Here is a 21,031-nt window from a genome sequence, read left to right as displayed (position 1 = left end):
AGAAACCTGCTCCATTTCCTGCAGTTCTCATGAATGCAATTACAGTTTGGAGATGCTAATTTGTGGAGGAGCAGTTCTCTGTGGAGCTGAGGGAGTAATCAGTGCGTATTCATGTTTGAAGGCTTGACAGATTGACCGATGCATGCTGTCGAGGCAGATATGATGCTGATGGATTTACCCACAATCCTTTTCTCCATGCATCAGAGCTGACATGGCAACCGCCGAACAATCGCTCAGTTCCCCCACTTAGCCCCCTTCTTCGTGGCTTGGAAATTACATTTACCTCGTAGGGTTGTAATCTGTTTCACATTAGAGAGCTCCTTTTCAAAATGGCTGTTTTGGATGTTTTGCAATATCCAATAAGCTTTGGAAATCATTTTTAAAAAGTCAAATTTGTCCAATTTCTTATGTGCTCCCCCCCTAAATTGCAACGTTGCATGTGCCTCGGTGTATGGTGTCTGTTGAGTGTTTGTGTGCGTGTGTATTTTAGGGTAATAGTTTGCTCTCATGTCCTCCTGGATGTCTCAACTACAGCAGAAATACTTCTTCAAAGACCTATCATTTTGAGCCAGCACGGTTAAAATCACACCTCACACTAAAAGGGTTTCAGTCAAACCCTTTTCCCTCTCAGGCATTAACCACCTTCTACTTTTATTAAACTGTCCAAAACTTTTATGGCTATTACTGAAAATATCCTCGGACTCCTTAAACATCAGCTCTCTGGTGTTTGGACGAGTTGTTCAATGCTACTCACCGAGGGCATTTGGCTGGAGACGAGGTGGCTGTCCTGCGCCAGCATGTTAGACATCATGAGTGTGGGCAGCTCTGGGTAGGAATACGGGTTGATGAGCCCATTGTGTGGCAGCGAGTGGCAGAGGTAGCCTGTAGAGTCATGCTCCATCAGGTGAAGAAGAGGAGGCTCGGGGTGGTTAGGTGGAGTGATGGGGGGGATCTCGTAGTCCTCGTCCCCGGCTCCGTTTCCACTGCCCGATCCGCCACCGCCGCCTCCTCCCCCGCCGCCGCCGGTCTGACCTGTGTAGTTCTGAGGATGAGACACAAAGAGAGTGTGACAACTCAGGTTTGAGGAAGTAGCGGATATCAGTGGATCAAACTTGAGCTGAGTCACAACTGATTTCGACATGACACTGCTCCATATGTTCTGCAGATGTATTAGTTCGGTTACTACACTGAGTTATTTCAGGTGCCAAGAGTTCCCAAAGTTGTGTTCATTTCAGGCCATGTTAGGAAACTGGAGGGCTTCCAAGGCTTGAATGTGTAAAAAACTCTCCCATCTGAATCAAAAGATGAGCAACTGCTTCACAAAATAAAGTTCTTTGATAACAAGTCAAAGATACAAGCGTGTGTACATAAAACATAAGGTCAACTACAGCTCTCAAGGTGCACTTCGTTCAATCCAAACTAAAAACCATATTCAGCAGCTTAAATCAATTTACTTTTAGATCCTTAGTCAATTTGGGATGAATGCAGACACTACTGTATGGTGAACAGTGCTCCAAAATGCAACAACAAAGCACTGTGAACTTGCTACAGCTCAAATTCACGCCTCTAATTAGCTTCTTCTTCACAGCAGTGGAAGCTGAGGGTGAACGAACTGCGCCGATTAGCTGATTAATGGATTAGCTGATTGACAGAAAATTAATTGGCGACTATTTTGATCACCAGATAATTATTTCAGTTTTATTTTTTAAAGCAAAAAGTCAAACGTGCTGGTTTTGTGCTTTTTAAAATGTTAAATGTTAAAAGCACAATGACTCACAGGAGTATCATGACATGCACTTAAAAGCATTATTAAATATACTTATTTCCAAAGTGGTGCTCGGTGGAGACAACAAAGCCATACATAAGAACATGCACGTAATTGCAAACAAACAAATTACATCATAGACCTACTCAACCCCCCTGCAACTCCATGGCCGTGGTTCAAGATAGTCTCTATTGTCAAACAGAATAATAAACTAAATAGCTTTGGCTTTGGACTGTTGGTCAGATAAAGCACACGTTGGGCTCTGTGACATTACACAGGGCATGTCTCACCATTTTCTTACATTTTATTGACAAATCCATTAATCGAGAAACTTATTGGCACATTAATCAATAATAAAAAATATTTAATTGCAGCCTTAATGAGTATCACAGTATTGGAACCATTCACAGTACCAAACCAGTGGAAAAACTCAAACTTACATCTAGACCAGTGGTGTACAGTAGTTAGGATGGGCCCCAGTGCATGCTATTATCATGGGCCCTAGTGCCAGACTTTGTGTCGAAACAGCTAACGTGTATTTTATAGTATCATCACATGATCAGATCAGCATCAATATACATATTACCAAGCATCATTGCAAATCTGTATATGACAAAAATACCAAATAAAATAAGAAATTATTCGTTAAATTGATTTATAAAATAGTTTTTTTTATAGTTTATATGGTCATATAATTTTGTTATAGATTGCCACTGACGATTTTAACGTGTGTTCTTCTTTGAACACAGGCGTATTTCTGAGGGATCAAGTTGAATCACTTGCCCGTTCTCTGCTCTAGAGAGAGTGGGCCCTCCAGCCATTCTCTGAATGGGCCCCCCACCCCCATGGGCCCCAGTGAAGCTGCACTGCCTGCACTGTCTATATTTACACCCCTGATCTGGACAAACCTACAGTTAAATCAGCAACAAGCACCTTCTGTGCTAAAGAACATGGAGGACAGTGTTTCACACTGTTCTAGATCAGTGCAAAGTCGCAGTATCCATATTAGCCGTACATGTGGCCGTTGCTAGTTGCTAACCGTTAAGCTAACTGTCAATTATAAAATGGATCTAAGAAGGGAAATGTTCTCCATCTGCCCCATGTGCATTTTTGTGTATCTAGACACCTTCCAGTTAACGAGTATTGCTTCGATTACACTGCAGGTAACCATAGTAACTCTACTTCTACGTTGTGCTACATTGCCAGTTACACTTTATTGTAGAAACTTACTATACATTAAACTGACAGCAAAAAACGAAAGCTGTTACAGCCATGTGATCACTGTTAATAACACTTTGTGGTGTTCCAGTATGGAAAGTTTTGTGTAGAGCTGCATCAATTAGTCGATTAATCAATCAGTTGATGGAAAGGAAATTAATCACCAACTAATTTGATAGTCGATCAATCTTCTCAGTCAGTTTTCAAACAAAACTGTCAAACATTTTCTGGTTACAAGTTTTTTAAATGTGAGCATTTGTTGGTTTCCTTTGTTATTTACGATGGTAAATGAAGTGTCTTCAGGTTGATTGGACGAAAGAAGCTTTTTGAAGATGTCATCTTTTGCTCTGGGAGATTGTGATGAGCATTTTTCACAATTATTTGACATTTTATAGACTAAAAGATTAGGAGTAATTGTGAAAATTATTGGTAGATTAATCAATATGAAAATAATTGTCAGTTGTAGACCTAGCTTTGTGTTGTGGTGTTGTATCAGGACACCTTGTTGGGTATTATCACCTACAGACAGGGTCAGACAAGGAGGAATGATGATAAATTGATTACTGGTGCCCTGTGATTCTCAATTTCTTGTTGAGGACTTCAGGATAAACATTAATTTTGCAGACTACTGCTGTACTGACTACCATTTGTTTGATCAGTGATTTTGTGGTTGAACCTGTATAATACAGAATTTAGTTATTCTTAGATCCACTGACCTCTGACTGGTCACTACATCCACTGCTGTGGTCAAGAGCTGATTCATTATAACACATCTGTGTAAAGAAACCTTTACAATATTTAAGGCTGCTGCCAATACAACCTTAGGAATCATGAATATGTTAACATCTTGCTCACCAACCAATTCAGCTTCCTGCCATTCCTACAAATAGATGTGTAAACTGTTTAATTTCTGATCCGTCATTCTGTTGGAATAGGTGTAATTTTGTTTCCAATGTTGAACGTCTCATTTTGGAACAAAACCCCGATGCTGAGCGATCAGTAATAAAGAAGACCAACAGCCTCTGTATTTGTGTGCTGTCGCGCTAACACAGTAAGTCCAATCAGATCAGAGTTCTGCACAGAGCAAGAAGAAAAGAAAAATAGCAGGGAAATTCAACGGGGGAATGAAAAGCAATTTTGTCTGAGACGATCCAACTTGACTCCCATTGTAATGACTGAGTCAAATTAATCATCACAAATAATATTCTGGTGTCAGCCATTCAAGGGTTTTTTAATAGAATTTTTATGATTCATGTCTGGCAGTATACATCAAACAGTCAGTTCTGCAACATTTCTGAAATAAATTCAATATCATCTTTGTGTAGGCTGTCATCCTCGGCAGCAGAGTGGTCATTTATCTCTCAAACAGATACTTTTAGAAAATAAGGGGCATGGGGAGATGGAAGAAAGGAGAGAGGATACAGGGCACATTTTTTTTCTTGTTTCTCTCAACCCTGTTTTACTACAAAGGTGAGTGACGCGGCCCATTCTGTAATGTTGGAGCCATAAAAATTACAGGTTTGTTAGAGATATACACCTGAAAAGCCTTCCAAATGATAAATTAGCATTTTCAGCTGCTCATTTTACTGCAAACAAACCTCAATCAGCATCAGAAAATATTAAGTATATGGATTTTGTTTTCATCTAATGTCGCTGTTTGTTAATTCTGAAGTGATAGCAGCTTTAAATCCTCATGTTTCTGTTTCTTTTATTGTGATTTGGCGGTGGGGCGAGCCTTTTGTTTCCACACAGATCACAGATTGCGCCTTTAAGTACACAGTAACCGACAATCTTCTCTTTACAACAATAGCTTTCGGCAGGATTAAAATGAATCTAATGTCTTTTAAATGAACACCAATCTACGGCGGTAAGCACAAAGCCAGATGAGAGGAATTTCATTAAGTCACAATACCTAAAACACCCATCTTTAATTTGACCACAAAAAAGGACGTTAGCTGTGTTTTATTGTGAGGCAAGAATGTAGACACAGACTCAGCGTTAAAAGCGCACTTTCATCTTCCTACACGTTACGACGAAATGAAAAAGTAGGAGAGAGAGGAAGACGTGTGATTGCCTCAATTTGATTTACTTTGTCCTTACATAGCCTGCGAGCTAGTTGATATTAATTTTCTGGACTGTCCTTTGAAGACAGATGTCTTTGTAAACCTTTGGGGATAGTGTTATTGTTTGGTCTAATGGACAAGAAAACGAACATTTCCTGAGATTCAATTTCCCTCATAATTGTTGGAAGGAAACTAAATTGTCTGCTGTAAACATTGGAGCCATTGTGTAAAGTGAGTCCCCGTGCGCCTGTCCCTCGCCGTCATCTTCCACTATGACTCGCGGGTGACCACTGTGTAATCCGCCATGCTTAGTCATCATCTCGCATGTTCATCAACCCTTTTGTTTTCTCTGGGTATAAATATATATCCACGCTACAGAGACATTCCCCCGGTCCCATCCGTTGCTCTTGATTGTGCGGAGGGACGCGGACTGAGGATGTGTCATGTGTTAGATTGCTGTGAGGGCTCATCCAGTGCCCTTGATGATAAAATGTAAATACCAAGGACGTTCCCAGTTGGATTGTGGCAGGATAAATTATTCATATGCCTCTATTCAGAATGAGCTTGCATGTACAGAAACACATGTACACTCTGGCTAATGTATACTCTTTTCTCCTTTAAAAGTAAAATCCAAACAAAGGCAACGTATTTGATGGATCGCACAGACCAGCGTGTGTCCTAGTATGGAATTGGCTTTTCAAACAAAAGCCCCCTCTTTTTTTTTTTTTCCTCCCTATGAGGTACTCGTCATGGGTTTACTTTCAATACTCCTAGCCACATTCCCTACCCAAAAGCTGCATTACACAGATTCTATTTTCTCACTGAAACATCCTTTATTTTCCTCCTCTGATCAATACTGCACACTATAGGGAGCGTTATTTCCAATACACAGTATGCTCTGTCTGCACAGCGAGCGAAACACAATCTGTAACATTTTAATTAAGAGACAGATCTCTCGACTGTAAGTGTTACATACCAGCACACCTTTCATTTGAAAGAAACAGATGAATAGACAGTTGGTCTGGGACTGAGAGAGAAAATAACATTGATTGGGGAGCTTTCCAGCTTGTCTTTTATTTGGCACAGATCTCTCCCTCCCTCTGTAACACTGCCGGAGTACTCAAGGCCTTCTGGAGATGATATTGACTGTGGCTAATGGCTCATTATCTGTACATTCTTCTTCTTATTAGATTATTGTTGTAATGCCTGTAGAAATCTGGATTTGGGACATAACCCAATTAATATTAAATTGTGTATTAATTCTGTAAAATGATTCACTGTCAAATACAATTCACATGCACAATAAGAGAGCGGCGTGCCTCTTTGTGTTTACAACACGACGTGATCTTGGCATGTTGTATATGCAACTATTGTGATGATTGATTCATTGTTTGAGCCATTTTTACAACAAAAACACCAACACAGTCTCTGCCTCCAGCTTCTTTATAATGTGAGGGTTTTCTGCTTTTCTGTGTTTTATATGATCGTAAACTGAATATTTTTTGGACTGTTAGTCAGACAGAACAAGACATTTTGACCCTGGGCTCTGGGTAATGAGCATATTTTTCACTATTTTCCACAGACGAAATGGTTGATCAGTTAATCAAGAAAATAATCAGCAGACAAATCTATAACGAGAACAACCAGGAGCTGGAGTTCTAGTCGTATTTGCCAGTTTCTTACTATATGACCTAAAAATGAACATCATTGTACCAACATTACACTGGTAACATTTCCTGTTAAAGGGACAGTTCACCCTAAAATCAAAAATACATATTTTATCTCTTACCTGTAGCGCTATTTATCAATCCAGTTATTTTTGGTGTGAGTCACCAAGTGTTGGAGATATCAGCCGTAGAGATGTCTGCCTTCTCTCCAGCATAATAGAACTAGATGGCACTCGGCTTGTGGTGCTCAAAGCACCGAAAAAATACATTTGAAAAATTCAACAGCAATGTCACTTTCCAGAAATCATGACCTGGTTACTCAAGATAATCTACAAACCTTGTTGTGAACAGTTTCATGCAAGACCTATCTTCTTTCTACCAAGCTACACCTGCCAGCCGTATCACTGCGCAGAATGAAGTGTGCATCTACTCAGCGGCGAGAGGCTCATGCTCATAGCAGCGCGAGATGTAAACATTAATGGCGTCCTCCTTGGCTGAGTTGTAACGTTAGCTCAGTGGTGCTACTGTAGGTGTGCTAGCAGTAGATCATAGAAATGGAATAACAGTAGAACGGACATTCCTATTCAAATCAACGCAGCAGCAGACATTTTGGGTGTACTGTTGCCATTGCAACCGTTGTAGAGAGCGAACATCCATATACAACGACTTGCAGCAAGTTGCGAACTCACCAAGGTGAGGTTTTTCAGTAATGACCAAATGCGCGGTGAAGTAGCACTGTTTTCAAATAAGCACAGAGTTGTTAGTCCTCTGTTTCTTTTACTGCCATTAACTGCACGTTTGTTAAAACATGATGTACCCTAGCTGCCTCAGAAGGAGTGAGAGCCGCTGCCCAGTTGAAAGCTGACAGGCATAGGGACCACAGGGATAAACAGCTTGAAGATGGCCGGATGGGCCAACAACTCACATGTGACCTTCAGAGAAAAGAGTGCTCAGAAGTCAGAACAACCGTGATCCTTAACGGTCTTTAAAGACTTTATTTCAGAAATGTTGCAGAACTGACTGTTTGATGTATACTGCCAGACATGAATCATAAAAATTCTATTAAAAAACCCTTGAATCTGAGAGCTCACATGTGACCTCAGCAACTCTGTAAGGGTTCACACCCACACAGAGTTTAAAGCTCGCGACTCCCCACCTGTCCATTAGAACTGAGGAAGCTTCTTGGAGGTGAAACGTCTTCAAGAAACTCAAGCGAGTCCAGTTGCCTACGACAGTTCACTTAGATCAGCGTATTTTCACATTTAACTCATGAATTAATGGTTTATTTCAACCAGTCCAGAGTCTGTGATTGTTTGAACAGTGGACCAATTAACTAGATGACCAATCCACCTTATTTTCAAACACGGAAGTAAATAGTGATCAACTTCCGTTTTCTTGTGCGTGACTTCCAGTCAGCCGCTTTCCCTCATGCTTTTCCTTACCGGAGCTAACGGTGCAAGCTAATTTTTTTTCAGTTTTCAGTTGTTTATGTTAGTCAATTGGTTAGTTAGTTAGTTAGTTAGTTAGTTAGTTAGTTAGTCTGTGTATTTTGTATAACGTTAGATAACTGTGCCCACGTTTCCATTATAACGGAAATTTATTCCCTCTAAACGCGAATAAATCGCACATCAGTCATAAACTATGAACCAAAAAAGCACATCCTATCCTATCCTGAGTGAGACAAACTGCTTGATCCCCATCTCCAGTGTACCAGCAGAGAACCTGCAGAACCGAATCAGCGAAAAAACACACCGGGCTACACAGCCTCTCTACCTGAGCAGCTGAAGCTGCGGCTCGCACCCTCGACACACAGACACACAGACGGTGCTTCTGCATGCCAGCCACACGTGTGCGCAACTGTGAGAAATAAATATGTGAGGTGTATGCTGCTTTTCTATCTTTTTTTCCCTTTTCTTTCTTTCTTTCTGTCAGCGACATACACTCCTAACACAGGACGGGTTGTTTTAATTGACTGAGTTGATCGTTAAGCCATAGTGATGCGCGGATCGGCTCTGATAGCACCTGAATCAGCATGTACGCATCAACCATCCAGCCGTTACAACATGATTGAGCTAGCAAAGCAGTTTTGTGCTGCTATGTGTGGTATTTATTCAGTTTTGGGAAATCACGATGTCTAGAAAGCATCAGTGGCTGCAGCTGACAGGGACAGCTAACGTTAACACTAGCAGCAAAGCTAACATCAGGATCGTCATCCGTTAAAAGCCTCCCGTTGTCGGATACGACATGAAACTACTCCAGTTAGCTCAATCATGTTGTAACTAAGACATCCGCTGGAGAAAATATTTTTTTCATGGGCCACTTTCTGACTTTAGTGAGTTATTAGAGACACGGCTAACGGCTAACAGCTAATGGTTAGCCCAGCTAATCTACGATAACCATGTTATTAATTACACACAGAGAAAATACTAATGTTTGTTCAGTCATTGTGTTTATAGACTTTACAAACATCAGATTAGTCTAAACGGTGATATAGTGACGTGAAAAATGTGATATATACATATATATAGCTAAACTCAGCAAGGTAAACAACAAGAGGATTCCCATTTACACAGTGGTAAGAGTGCTGGACCGGAAGTGTCGCACAAAAAAACAGAAGCTGGCTGCGTTCTGTTTTGCCTCCGTGTTTCTGTGAAAAATAAGGTGGATAAGACTAACTACGATGGTTTCGGTGTGAATGAAGTGTGTTTTACAATGGGTTAACAAGGCAATTAAGCTTAAGTCAGTGTTAGCTTTTCCTTGCTTTGGCTTCCAGACTGTGGTCAGACAGCACAGGGGAACCAGAGCCTACTGTACATTCACTCTTGATATCTTCACCAATAAACTTGAACTCTGCTATGCTCCAATGCTTTATCTCCTGCTTGTTCTACCACACACGCCTTATGCACACACACACGCACATGCACACATAATGGCTGTGCACTGAGCTATTCTCCCAATGAGTTACGCTACTCTTAATACATTAGTCTTAGTGTGGGGAGGAAGAGTAAGTTGGATTGGTGCACAGTTGTATTTCTCTGTTTAATAAGGGGAAGAGGTTTCACTACCAAAACTAACAACAACCGCCATTTTCTTTTCTAGTAGTCAAATGACAACAGTGTAATGTCCCTTCTACTCTTTCTCAATTTATGCAGCAGATGCACACTTCCTTCTGCATGGTGACATGGTTGGCAGGTTTAGTAAATAGTAAATAGTAAATAGTTCCTAAATGAAGCTGAAACTGTGAAAAAATATGTATTTTTGATTTGGGGGTGGACTCCTTTAAAAATAATCACACAACAAGAGCACAGGTGAATAAGTATGCCCAGGCCGGTTGCATGTGCGGCACACAGACACAGAGTTTAGAGTCCTCTGAAGTCAGCGTTTGTTTTGTGGAAAGAGGGCGGGACCGACAGCTCAGAGACAGACGATGACAGATCTGCCTTACCACTAATGTGCACTTATCTGCCTATTGGAGAGCTTTGTCACAGTGGTGATTTATGCTTAAAATCCCCCCACACACTACCACTTCCATCACCACCGACACTCTTCGTTCCAACACCTTCCCGTATCCGCCGTGCAGCACTCTTGCGCGCGTGGAGACAAAGTCGGGCCCCGTTATCTCTCCTTTCCACGCAGTCCGGTTTGCAAGGGAAACAGTGGATTTATCTTTGGGAAGAATTTGAGAGCATCATCTATTTTCATTCGCTCTGCCATCGCTCTCCCGGAGGAAGATTATACTGTATATTTATGAATGATCCTGTTTACGAGTGTACACAGAGCTCTTGTTTTAGTGTAACACAGCAGAGGCAAATAGCTATTGTCAGACTACAAAGATCACTTACTTTGAGACGCTTAATCTGAACGGCATGAACTGATCTGCTATTTCTGTTATTTGTTCTTGATACTCCTCCTCCTCCTCTTTTCCCCTTTCCTCTTCCCCTCTCTTTATCCCTCCATCTCTCTCCGTCAACTCAGGCTTAATTAAAGCCATAGCTATTCTTCTGCTACAATATCATGTCAGGGGGGTATCAACACACCACAAAGCCGTCTCTAGCAGAGCCCAAAGACGGGAAGGGAGGGGAGAGAGCCGCAGATCCAGTTACAGCCACCCTACACCTCCACTCTCCTCTTCCTCTCTTCTCGGCTGGCCCAACCCCAGCCTGGCCTGTCCCTGACAGAGCCCAAACAGTTCTGGTCCCTGCTTCCCCGGACCCTTGATCAGCCCCCCGCCCACCCCCACCCCTCCCACCCATCCACCCTGTCATCTCATCTCTCTCTAAAACAGCCAGGCTGCATTATTTATCTGTCACTATGTTACTGTTTGGAAATCATGAAAGGAGCAGTGGGGATGGGGATGCTAAACCACCGTGGTTTCTGTTCGGTGAATGAATGGGACGGGAGGGTGGGAAGAGGGGAAGGTAGACAGATATTGGGAGGCAGTGAGGCAGTGAGACAGGGAAAAAATAAAGTCAAAGTCACGCTCTTTCTAGGAAATAAAATCCAGCCGCTATCTCGTCAGCCCCAGCCACAGCTAAGTGAGAAGAGACGATGCTGCTCTGTGACAAAAATCCTCCTTATTTATCATTATGGGAGAGAAAATATTGAGGGAATGCTGAGAATAATTACAGCGAACACCAACTGTCCAAAGTCCAAAGATACAGATGGCCCCATTCACCCCAGATAATGAGTTGATTACTAACTAACCTAAACTAAAAGCAGCCTTTCTAATTGCTTATATTTCCCCGCTTTTCTTTTATGTTTCCTTCCCCTTCTTCTCCCTCATGTATCCTGTTCCCAGTGCTCGTCTCACTTGTCAGTCAAGGTCAGGAGGTCATCCTCATCTGATCGCGTGTCAGAGCAGATTAGAATCAGAGCTTTTGTGCCATGTCATATTTCATTATGCATTTGACTCATCTGGCGGGTCAAGGGGTCAGTGTGATTTGATTGGATGACAGAAATGATATAATTTGTGTTTAACCCTAGGCTGTATGAGGCTCTGAGTGGCGTACTAATGCATTTTGCAAAGATGGGGCAGGCCCTCTCCACGAGCGACTAATTTGAAGTGGCACACCGCAGAGTTGAAGGAGAGCCAGAGCTATTGCACAACATGCTGAGGTTATGAGGGAGGCTTTATCAAATAATAAACACAACCTCCCTTGTACCTCTGTTTCTGCCTGTCTCTCGCACGCTTCCTTTCTACTCTGCAAACTGATGCGAGTGCCCAGACATTAGCTGCCTCCTGCGCCTAATGTGTTGCTTTTCCCTTTCCTTTCTTCTTTCTTTATCAATTTGATTCAGTGGAAATGTGTCACTGACCCTCGTCTCTCTTGTTTTTCTCCGTCTGTCTCTTCCTCGCTGTCTAATAACACTTGATTTTGGCAAGAGAGGAGACTAATGGAGAAGTGCTGTCAGCAACAACAACCACATCATTATTGCTGAACATTCAACTGGAACACAAAAAAACATTTAAATAGCTCCCAAATGACTATAGAATAGGACAGAATAGAAATGTACCAGTGGCCAAAAATCAACCAAGTTATTATTCGGAAGAGGAATGACAACAGGTTTTATTGTTTGATGACTAAACATGTATTTATTAGGGAAACACAACATATATCAGGGCCGATAAGTTGTGAAACTTGTTGAGAATATTAAAGGTCCATGGCGGGAGGTTGGGGACAGTAGTTACACTTTTCACTCAGGTAGTTATTTGGGTTTATTGGTTGCTGCCACCCTTGTATTTGCTTGGATGAAGCTCGTTTTTAGACAAGTTTGTTCGGTTTCTGGCTTGTGTTTGTTTTAAGACGCAGAGCTTAGTTAGGCCTGGTTTTGCTATATTGATTTCAAGTGTTTGGCATGACCACTTTGTCCCATCCTCCCCCACAATTGGAGAACTTTAAGTTTGCTAAGCTTGTAAATAACTCACTTTCATTTTCAACTTCAACTCTCACTCCTTCAATTCTGTTGTTTGTTAATGACTCTTTTTTCTCCTGTTTTCAAAGGGGGAAATAACAGGCCAATAAAAGGAAATTTATATCTTTTATTATAACAATGATTAAATTATAGTCGACAAATAAAGCCAATTTTACAAAGGCATATTGCGTTAATTGACTTAACAGGCACCGCATCTACACTGCTAATAAACAAAGAGAAGAGGAAGAAGAACTAACGCAGCAAGCTGATGAGAGAGCCAAATATGTTGTCGCCAGTGTGGACGTAAGTTCAGAGGAAGACAACGCGATTATGCCGGGATCTGATTCCTTTTCTGTTGCTGCCATTACACAGGTTAAATGCAGCGCTAAGGGACCAACTCTGGAGCTAGTGTCTTTCCAGCGAATGGTCAGTTCACATGGGGGAAGTTTCCTTGTAGGCTTTCTCCAAGAAAGAAACCAAACCAAGACTTCTTCCCTAACCTTAACCAAGAGATCCGTTTCTGGGAGAAAGCCCTCAAGGAAACTGTCTCCCAACTGCACAGTCAGCTCAACGTCTGCCTGGTTAGCACAAGCTAACACAGCAGCAGCGGCTAACATCCAACACCAAACTGTGAAACGGGCCAAACAAACCACACTGACACCAAAACAGCTCAACTCTATCGTTAACAGCGTAAATAACCATTAGGTAGATTAGCCATGTGATGCTAACAGTTAGCCCAGTTAGAGAGAGCAAGACAAAAGGGGGCTAAGCGAATTAATACACTGCGTACAGCTCTATAATATCGATAATAAAATCAGAGTTCACCCATGTGTAATAGTCAAAAGAAAAAGAAAAAGAAAAAGAATATCCAGATTTGACAGGTCAGTGTTAATATTGTGGCAGGCTGCCATAAATAAATGAATGTATGGGAAACACAAAGCCTTTATCTTAGTGTTGAGGGACGCTCTTTACTCTTTGTTTCAGTTATTAGTGTATAATATGTTGTCATGTCTGTTTTGACACACTATGTCAAAGCTTTAATTTGAAATCTAACTCCAAACATCTCCTTTGTGTGTGTGTGTGTGTGTGTGTGTGTGTGTGTGTGTGTTAACAATAGTGATGTCAGTAGGATTTGGTTCGGTCAGAACTATGGAATATTAAATCATCCATTATTTCTCACTACATCTGAGCCTTTCTTACCCTCAGGTGTGCATGAACTGCAGATTATAATCTTCTTTTTAAAATACAAACGTGAAATTATCTGTTATCTTATTGGTGTCTGTCATGAGTAGTAGGTAATTATCAGTTATCGGCGTCTGCTTTAAAACATCCATACGATGCGTAGTATTTATGTCTCCCTCTGCTTTACTGCGTCGTGTGAGAAAGAGTTCAGGACCTCACGGTGGTAATGATATGCAGATGCTGCACAGTGTCAGTGAAAACTCGACTGTGATCTCCACTAATGTGGTCAGAAAACATACCATGGGTGCACACGATTGCTCAGGTTTCGCAATAGTCATCTAGGGTGATTGTGATGCCGATGTTGATACCGCTGTGGGTGACAGCAGAGGAGGAGGAGGAGAAGGAGGAGGAGGAGGAGGAGGAGGAGGAGGGTGGATGGAGTAGAAAACAGAGAGGAAGTAGCAGGGAAGGAAGAGGGGGAGGGGGAAGATATGAATCCAACATTTCAAATGAGGACCATAATCAAACTTATTGCCTGACAGGGTGAATCTAGGAGAACAGTGTTACATTGGCAGACATGCAGTATTATTTCCAGAGTCCCCTCTGTCTCTTCCTGTTTGGAGCAGCCATGTCTCCTGGAGAGGGAAGCCTTTTTAACTTTGCTCATTGGCACACCACTGTCTGTTCTGCGAGGCTTAACAACAACAGCCACCGCTGCTGCAAGAGTTATGACCACACAGAAGCCGCCCTGAGGCCAAAAAACAGCAGCCAGTCAACTGTTTTTTAAATTTTGAATGACTCTTCAGTTATCTACTTTTCTACGCTCACTGTCAAAATCATTATTAGCATGTGGACAATGGCGCTACTGTGTGTGAATGACAAAACTAATTATTGTTATAAGAGCAAGTAAATGGACAAAAAACAGCACAATAAAAGGGTTGGTGGATCAGTACCGACTGACTCTAACAATGTTGAGAATAACAAAGGGAGCGCTGATGGCGCAGTCATCCAAACAAACGTGCATTATTCTGAGAATTGTTAGGATCCTGTCACCCACAAATAACTCTGCCATACACCAGGAGAAGGGGAGGGGGTGTAAAGTGCATGTGGCTGGTGAGAGTGCGCGCGCGTGTGTGTGTGTCATTTAATCTGTGTGACAAATGTGTATCTGTGTGCAGAACTGACGGTAATAGCTCTTGAATGCTTTTGTGAACATTTTGTAGTTATCTATGATTTCTTTTAAAAACAAAAAACTTACTGTCAGAGACTGCCTGCTCCCTCTGTGTGTGTGTGTGGGTGTGTGTGTGTTCTTAAGTGTCTCCCCTCCCTGGTTCAGAGTCAATGAGGCTGTGTATCGGAGGCTGGCACAGCTGGTGGGAGCAGGAGACTAACATCTGGACCCTCGTACTCATGGTGCCATTGTTAATAAGAGGCTGGTGGGGAGTGGAGGGGAGTGGAGGAGACAGCTCTCCAGTGTCAATGAACCTCCCTGTCTCTCACTAGAGCTCGGCACTGCAACTCACACTTGATGCTTCACAAAAGAACCTCCAGCATTGCGGCATATTCACGACTATGATTTTCGACTTAAACCCAAACAGGAGCAGTTTCATTGGCCTGCTTTTTACTGTGATACTTTTCAAAATATTCTTCAAAGGTGGAGGGAGGTTGCACACAATTGATCATTTTTAAGAGTCAAATGATGCATTAAAGGCGTCATTTGATTCGTTTAACCCTTTGAAACCTGGAGTGACATCACTTTTCTTGTGCTGCTTTAAAGTATTTAAACCTTTGAACCCTGAGAAAATTAGTGTGATTTCTTTCAAAAACATGGGGAAAAAGGCACCGAGCAGCTTAGAAAGAAATTTCCAGAAAAAAAGATAGATTAAGAAATTGTTTATAAATAGGGAGAAAAGAAAAAATCTAGGGAAAACCTATATTTATAATAATTAGGGTTGTCATGACACGGTACCAAGTCAATGCCAACACGCAAAAAATATGTTGGTACATGTTTTTTTTCAGTACCGTAAGTACCGGATACAACTTTGCCCTCAGCGGGCCATGTCAATTCCTGTCAGAACTGATGGGGGCAGGATACACGCGTCAGTCTGTGCCGAGGACGAGCGCCGAATTAGAACCCCTGTTCTCCATTGTCTTTGCTAGAAACAATGGCTTCTACAAGTGCTAGAGTTTAGATCGGGCCCAAAAAATCCAGCCCAACCCCACCCAAGCCCGTGGATGTTCTGTCCGAGCCCGTCCCGTCCCGTCCCTTTAACTGTAATTATGAGCCCGAGCCCAGTATAAACCTGACTTTTTTTAAGGATACGAACGTGGACATTGAAGGCTGACTCACGTCTTTCTTTCCATGGCAAGCCTTCGTCATGTGCCTCTTAAGTGTCGAGGTCCCCATCTTTTTGCTGTCATATACCAGCATCGCGCTACACTCGACGAAGCCGACACAAGCCTAATAAAAATTATTGTTATTGTTGTAAATCGTGTTAAAGAAAAATTATAATTTTAAGCACCCTGCACACCTGTCTCATGTTAGTCTCATTTGCTCCACCCTAATGTTACCTACCACGCCCTTGTTTGTGTGCATGGTTAGCCTGTGCTTGTGTTTCCCTCCTTATGCCAGTGCCCACCTCCTCCAGCTGTGTCTTGTTCCTCTGATTAGTCCTCTGTGCATATATACTTTTGTTCCCTGTCAGTCTGTCTGTGTTGGTGTCTGTGCTCTCTGAGTCCCAGTTTGTTCCTGCATAGTTTTTGTTTCACTTTCTACTGCTTGCTGCTCATTTTTGTCTTTTTAATAATCAGCTTCATGTCATTAGAGCTCGTATTTTGTTATTTCAAACCTGCCTGCCTGCTGTACTGCATTTGAATCCTATTTTGAACCTTAAACATAACAGGAAGTGCGACCAGGGTGGTCTTACATGGATAACTCCACCTCTGTTAGACAAACTAATCACTAATCACAAATACATAATATAATGTGAAAATATAAAAGCCGTCTGCCTCAGGTTTTGCATCTTCGCTGTGTGAAAAATATATTACCTAATTTAAACTTTCTCCCAGCAGTGGAAATAAGCCAACGTGGATCGATGTCAGTTTGAGGCTTTTTTTTTTCATACCTTGAAGATACAGCATCAATAATTAACAAAGTCTTTTTGCTAATGAATCTTGGTTCAATGGAACATTTTCCTCTCTAATAACCCATAGCTTTTCATCCGCCGCCATGGGGGAAAAACAGTTCAAGGGAAACTTTGTACATTTTATTTTTCTAAAACAGTAAAATCATGAAAAGGCTTCACAGACAGTGGCCATGGCATGCTTTTTTATAATACTCCGGCATGTGATCCAGCACAAGGGTGTGTGTTTGGTCTGTCATCGTTCTGTCCAATGGGGTGAAAGGCCTACACAAACACATTAAGGTTGCCATTAGTTTCATCTGATCACCTGGGGCAACGGGGGGGATGGACAGCTTGGCAGAGCGAGGGCCTTACACAAATATACAGCTGTGCATTTCTACGTGGTGCCATGTCAGATGAGTATTTCAAACAGAAGGCTTTTAAACGGGGCAAGAGTGAGTGAGGAGGGTGAGGTTGCGGTGTGTGTGTGTGTGGGGGGGGGGGGGGGGGGGGGGGAGGGTGGGGGGTGTTCCAAATGACTGTAAAAAGGCCACGGGGAGAGAGCTTTCCATCTTTCTGCTGCCGCGACAAATATGCCTGCACATCTTTTTGCATTGTCTCCGCTCCCTGCTTCGTCAGCGAACAGCTATAGAAATATTTTGGCAGGCTGCTCTTTGTTTTCATTTTCACAAAAGATGTAGTGAGGGAGTGAGGGAGGGAGAGAAAAGGGGGAGGAGGGGGCAGATGGGAGAGGTACTGGGTGGGAAAGGTAAAGGGATGTTGTGGGGGACATTTGAGAAAAGGAGGATATGGGGGAGGGTGGTGGGAAGGTGGAAGGAGGGCAGGGAAGGAAGAAAGAAAGAGGGGGAGACAACATGGAAAGGTGAGACTAGCAGGAGCACAGGTGGGACGTATGAAGTCAAGGGGACGTATAAGTGAGGTAAATCAGGTGAGGTGGCATTAAAGGGGTGACAACAAGGGTGAGGCACAAAGTGGGAGAATCAATTCAAAGAGGAGGGGTCAGGTGGAAAAGAAGGGGAGGAAGAGCCTGCCACTCTGGTCCCCAGCTCCAATCTAAACAGCGGGAGGAAGCTGTAAATCAGACTAATGCGGCCGAGCTGTAATTCAGACCAGCAGGGCCAGGGCGCTGGTGCGGGGACCCCGAACGGCGGGAGTTTACAAAACGCCGCCGCGAGGCTTTAATCAGTGCAACGATCCGAAGATACCGTCTCCCCCAATCAGCGGGCTTCCTGTCAGTCACACACGACTGAACTCGACCAATCAGGCTCCGCCGAGGTTCCAGACGGGCTGGCTGGGCTTTGGGCTGCTGCCAAACAAGAGAATTACTCATCGAAACTGGAAAGGTGGAATGGGCCTTTAATTCAGAGCATGGAGGGACGAGGTGATAGATTTGTCAAAGGTTGGACATAAAAGACTATGGGATCATGTTCTACAATGGTTCATCAGAAACATATGGGGGAAAGATGAGAGACACAGAGGAGCTGCGGAGGAGGACTTAATCATATTCATCAGACTGGAGTTTCTACAAGTTTAGGCACTAAAACAGTGTGACAGACATCAAATCTGTTCACTGGAGCCCTTATACCACTAAATCTCTCATTAAAAACATTTAGGAATGACAAAAATAACATGAAGGCCTCATTATGAGTTCAATCTGTCGGCGTGTTTTCTAAACTTAATCATAATCACATCTGTTTGCTGCCATAAAAAAAAAAAAAAACAACTTTCCGTCCGTCTCCAATCTGTCTCTGCCTTGCCGTGTCTCACAGATCTGCTGCTGGCACTCAAACACCTCCCTAATTACAATTACAACACCCAAGGGGCCGGCACAATCCTTGGCAGCGATGACTTACAATAAAATAACTGAGACGAGAAATGGCATCAAACTTACCGTTAAAACACCATTTGAACTCCCAACATGTAAAACAGGCAGACAAACTTTCAAATCACTCGTTACCAGAAGCCGCCTTTTCATACCTGCTATTTTACTCAAAGAGGAAGGAGGGCAGTGCATTAACTTAAAAGTGAGTGGAAAATGCAAATGCGGTCCACTTTATCATCAGGCATTCAAACAGACCCTTTCAACTCGGCAATCCATAATATTTCAGCTTTGATGCTCAGGAAATGGCCACGGCTCGATGGTAACACGGAGCTGGATTCTGCTCTGGTAGTAGTCGGACTAGTGTGACTGGCTGGGCTACACACACACACTGTGCATGTTAAAACCACATGCAGCGTCTTGGCAGCAAAGACGCTACAGCGGCAGCCAATCAATAAAACCTTGTTACGCTAATTGCAAGATCATAATCTCTGTTCCTACTTCTGCTGAATATCCAAACAGTCACTCCATTAGCCGAATTATTCCCCTGTGCAGTTTCTCCCCCCCCTTTCCATTTCCTCCTCGTGTTCTTTTTTTTTTTCTGTGACATATTTCTCTCAAACAGCAGTTCTGCTAAATGAATTCATAAGTCAGGGAGAAAGACATCAAAGCAAAGCATTGTCAAGGTAAAGTGCTGATGAAGTATACTGTTTCTTTCACTTTGCTGCGCAGCTATGAGAAAGCATCTCCACAGTGCATTATCTTTGATCGCATCGTTCCGTACTGTTCTGTTAAGTGTTAGCAAGAGAAATCCCACTTCAGGTGAAGGTCTACCAAAGACCTCTGTAATAAAAAAAAGCACTCTACTTGGTGCTCTTCTACCTTCCACTGTGAAGATGTCTTCTTAAGCCCTATTCGCACAGGACTAGTATCACCTGGAGACCACTAGTAATTTGTAATAATTGCTGGAGTCTTCTATGATCTTAATCCTCTGCAAATCGGCCATGTCTGTAATTTGTCAAGTAAAAATCCCACCACAAATTACCATATTTCACCAAACACAGAGGTCATGTTATAATAGTTGACTGTACAAGTGGGCATCTTGATGATTTGGTTTTTTCTTTGTCTATTTTCTGCCTCTTTCCTGGTTGAGAATTATAGAAGCTGCGATGGCAATTATAAATGAGAGCTTTAACAGCATTTTGGGTGCATGGGAGGCTCGTCTTGCTTCCCAATTGCCAGAAAAATGTTGGCATTGAATATTTCTGCAAACCACAGATATGTTACATTTGCACATTGGTATGTAGCGAATAGGTTGAAACCATAGACTGTATATTAAGATGGACAGCACGTCTCCACACTGTACAAAAATGAAGCCAAAATATCCTGGATACGACCGCTGCCATCTCGTGCTGGTGACGTCACTTGAAGCCTGTGCCGTAGCAATCTCAGTATCTTTTCAGCTCTGTGATATATTTGCCTTAATGTCATATAACATCTTCCCTAATTTTCCATCCCTTTACAGCAGCTATATTTGCTATCATTACCTTAAGCTTTGGACAGACTCTGGCCAACTTCCAAGCTAGCTGTGTTAGCTGCTAGCATAGCATCGTCATCTTGAGGGGCGGCTGCTGGCGACTCTTTATTTTTAGAAAGTTGTTTAGGAGGCATTGGGCCTTTTTTTTTTTCTTCAGAATTGATCCAAGGACACTCAGTGGACTAAATACGGTGTTCTGCTTTGCATTTATCGTCAGCAAGGATAACTAGAAAAGCACTCAGAGAGTGCAGACCTCCGCCAAGTAAGTAATATTCCCTCCCCCTCTGCATCAGATTTTGCAGCCTGCATCACAATTAGGTTATTTGCATCACTATCATTATTAGTTAGGTTATATATGCCTTCACCATGGAGACACTGTGGTGTATTTATTTCGGGGTTTTTTTTGTACCAACACAGAATATAATATGTTTTTTTGTATTTTTTCACTTTCTTTTTTTTCCAGCACAGAACATTAATTTAAACTTTAGAATTACAACAATATTTAGCAAGTAGAACAAGACGGCCACCAGATGGCGCTATTTTCACCGTCTTAATTGCTGCTGAGGCTGTCAGACCATAGATTTTATTTATTATTTTATCCACTTTGCTTCAACTGATCACCACCAAAATTTTAGCATCGGTTCCTTTTCCCATTATCCACCTTTCCCAAAAATTTCATCAAAATCCGTTCATAACTTTTTGAGTTATTTTACAGACAAACAAA

At 42.3% G+C, this 21,031-nt stretch overlaps 1 protein-coding gene across 3 annotated transcripts in view; it reads right to left on the bottom strand.

Moving 5' to 3' along the window:
- tox2 (TOX high mobility group box family member 2) overlaps positions 1 to 21,031 on the bottom strand; it is a 144,783-nt gene that overhangs the window by 39,793 nt on the left and 83,959 nt on the right. For all 3 annotated transcript variants that reach the window (XM_078169829.1, XM_033626775.2, XM_033626777.2), the window contains exon 4: positions 755 to 1,042. In XM_078169829.1, coding sequence (XP_078025955.1) covers positions 755 to 1,042 — 288 coding nt within the window. The remainder of the gene's footprint in view (positions 1 to 754; positions 1,043 to 21,031) is intronic.

This window comes from Epinephelus lanceolatus, chromosome 1, assembly GCF_041903045.1.
Source record: "Epinephelus lanceolatus isolate andai-2023 chromosome 1, ASM4190304v1, whole genome shotgun sequence".
Lineage (NCBI taxonomy): Eukaryota > Metazoa > Chordata > Actinopteri > Perciformes > Serranidae > Epinephelus > Epinephelus lanceolatus.
Note: the sequence above shows the minus strand (reverse complement) of the source record. Positions and strands in the feature narration are given on the sequence as shown.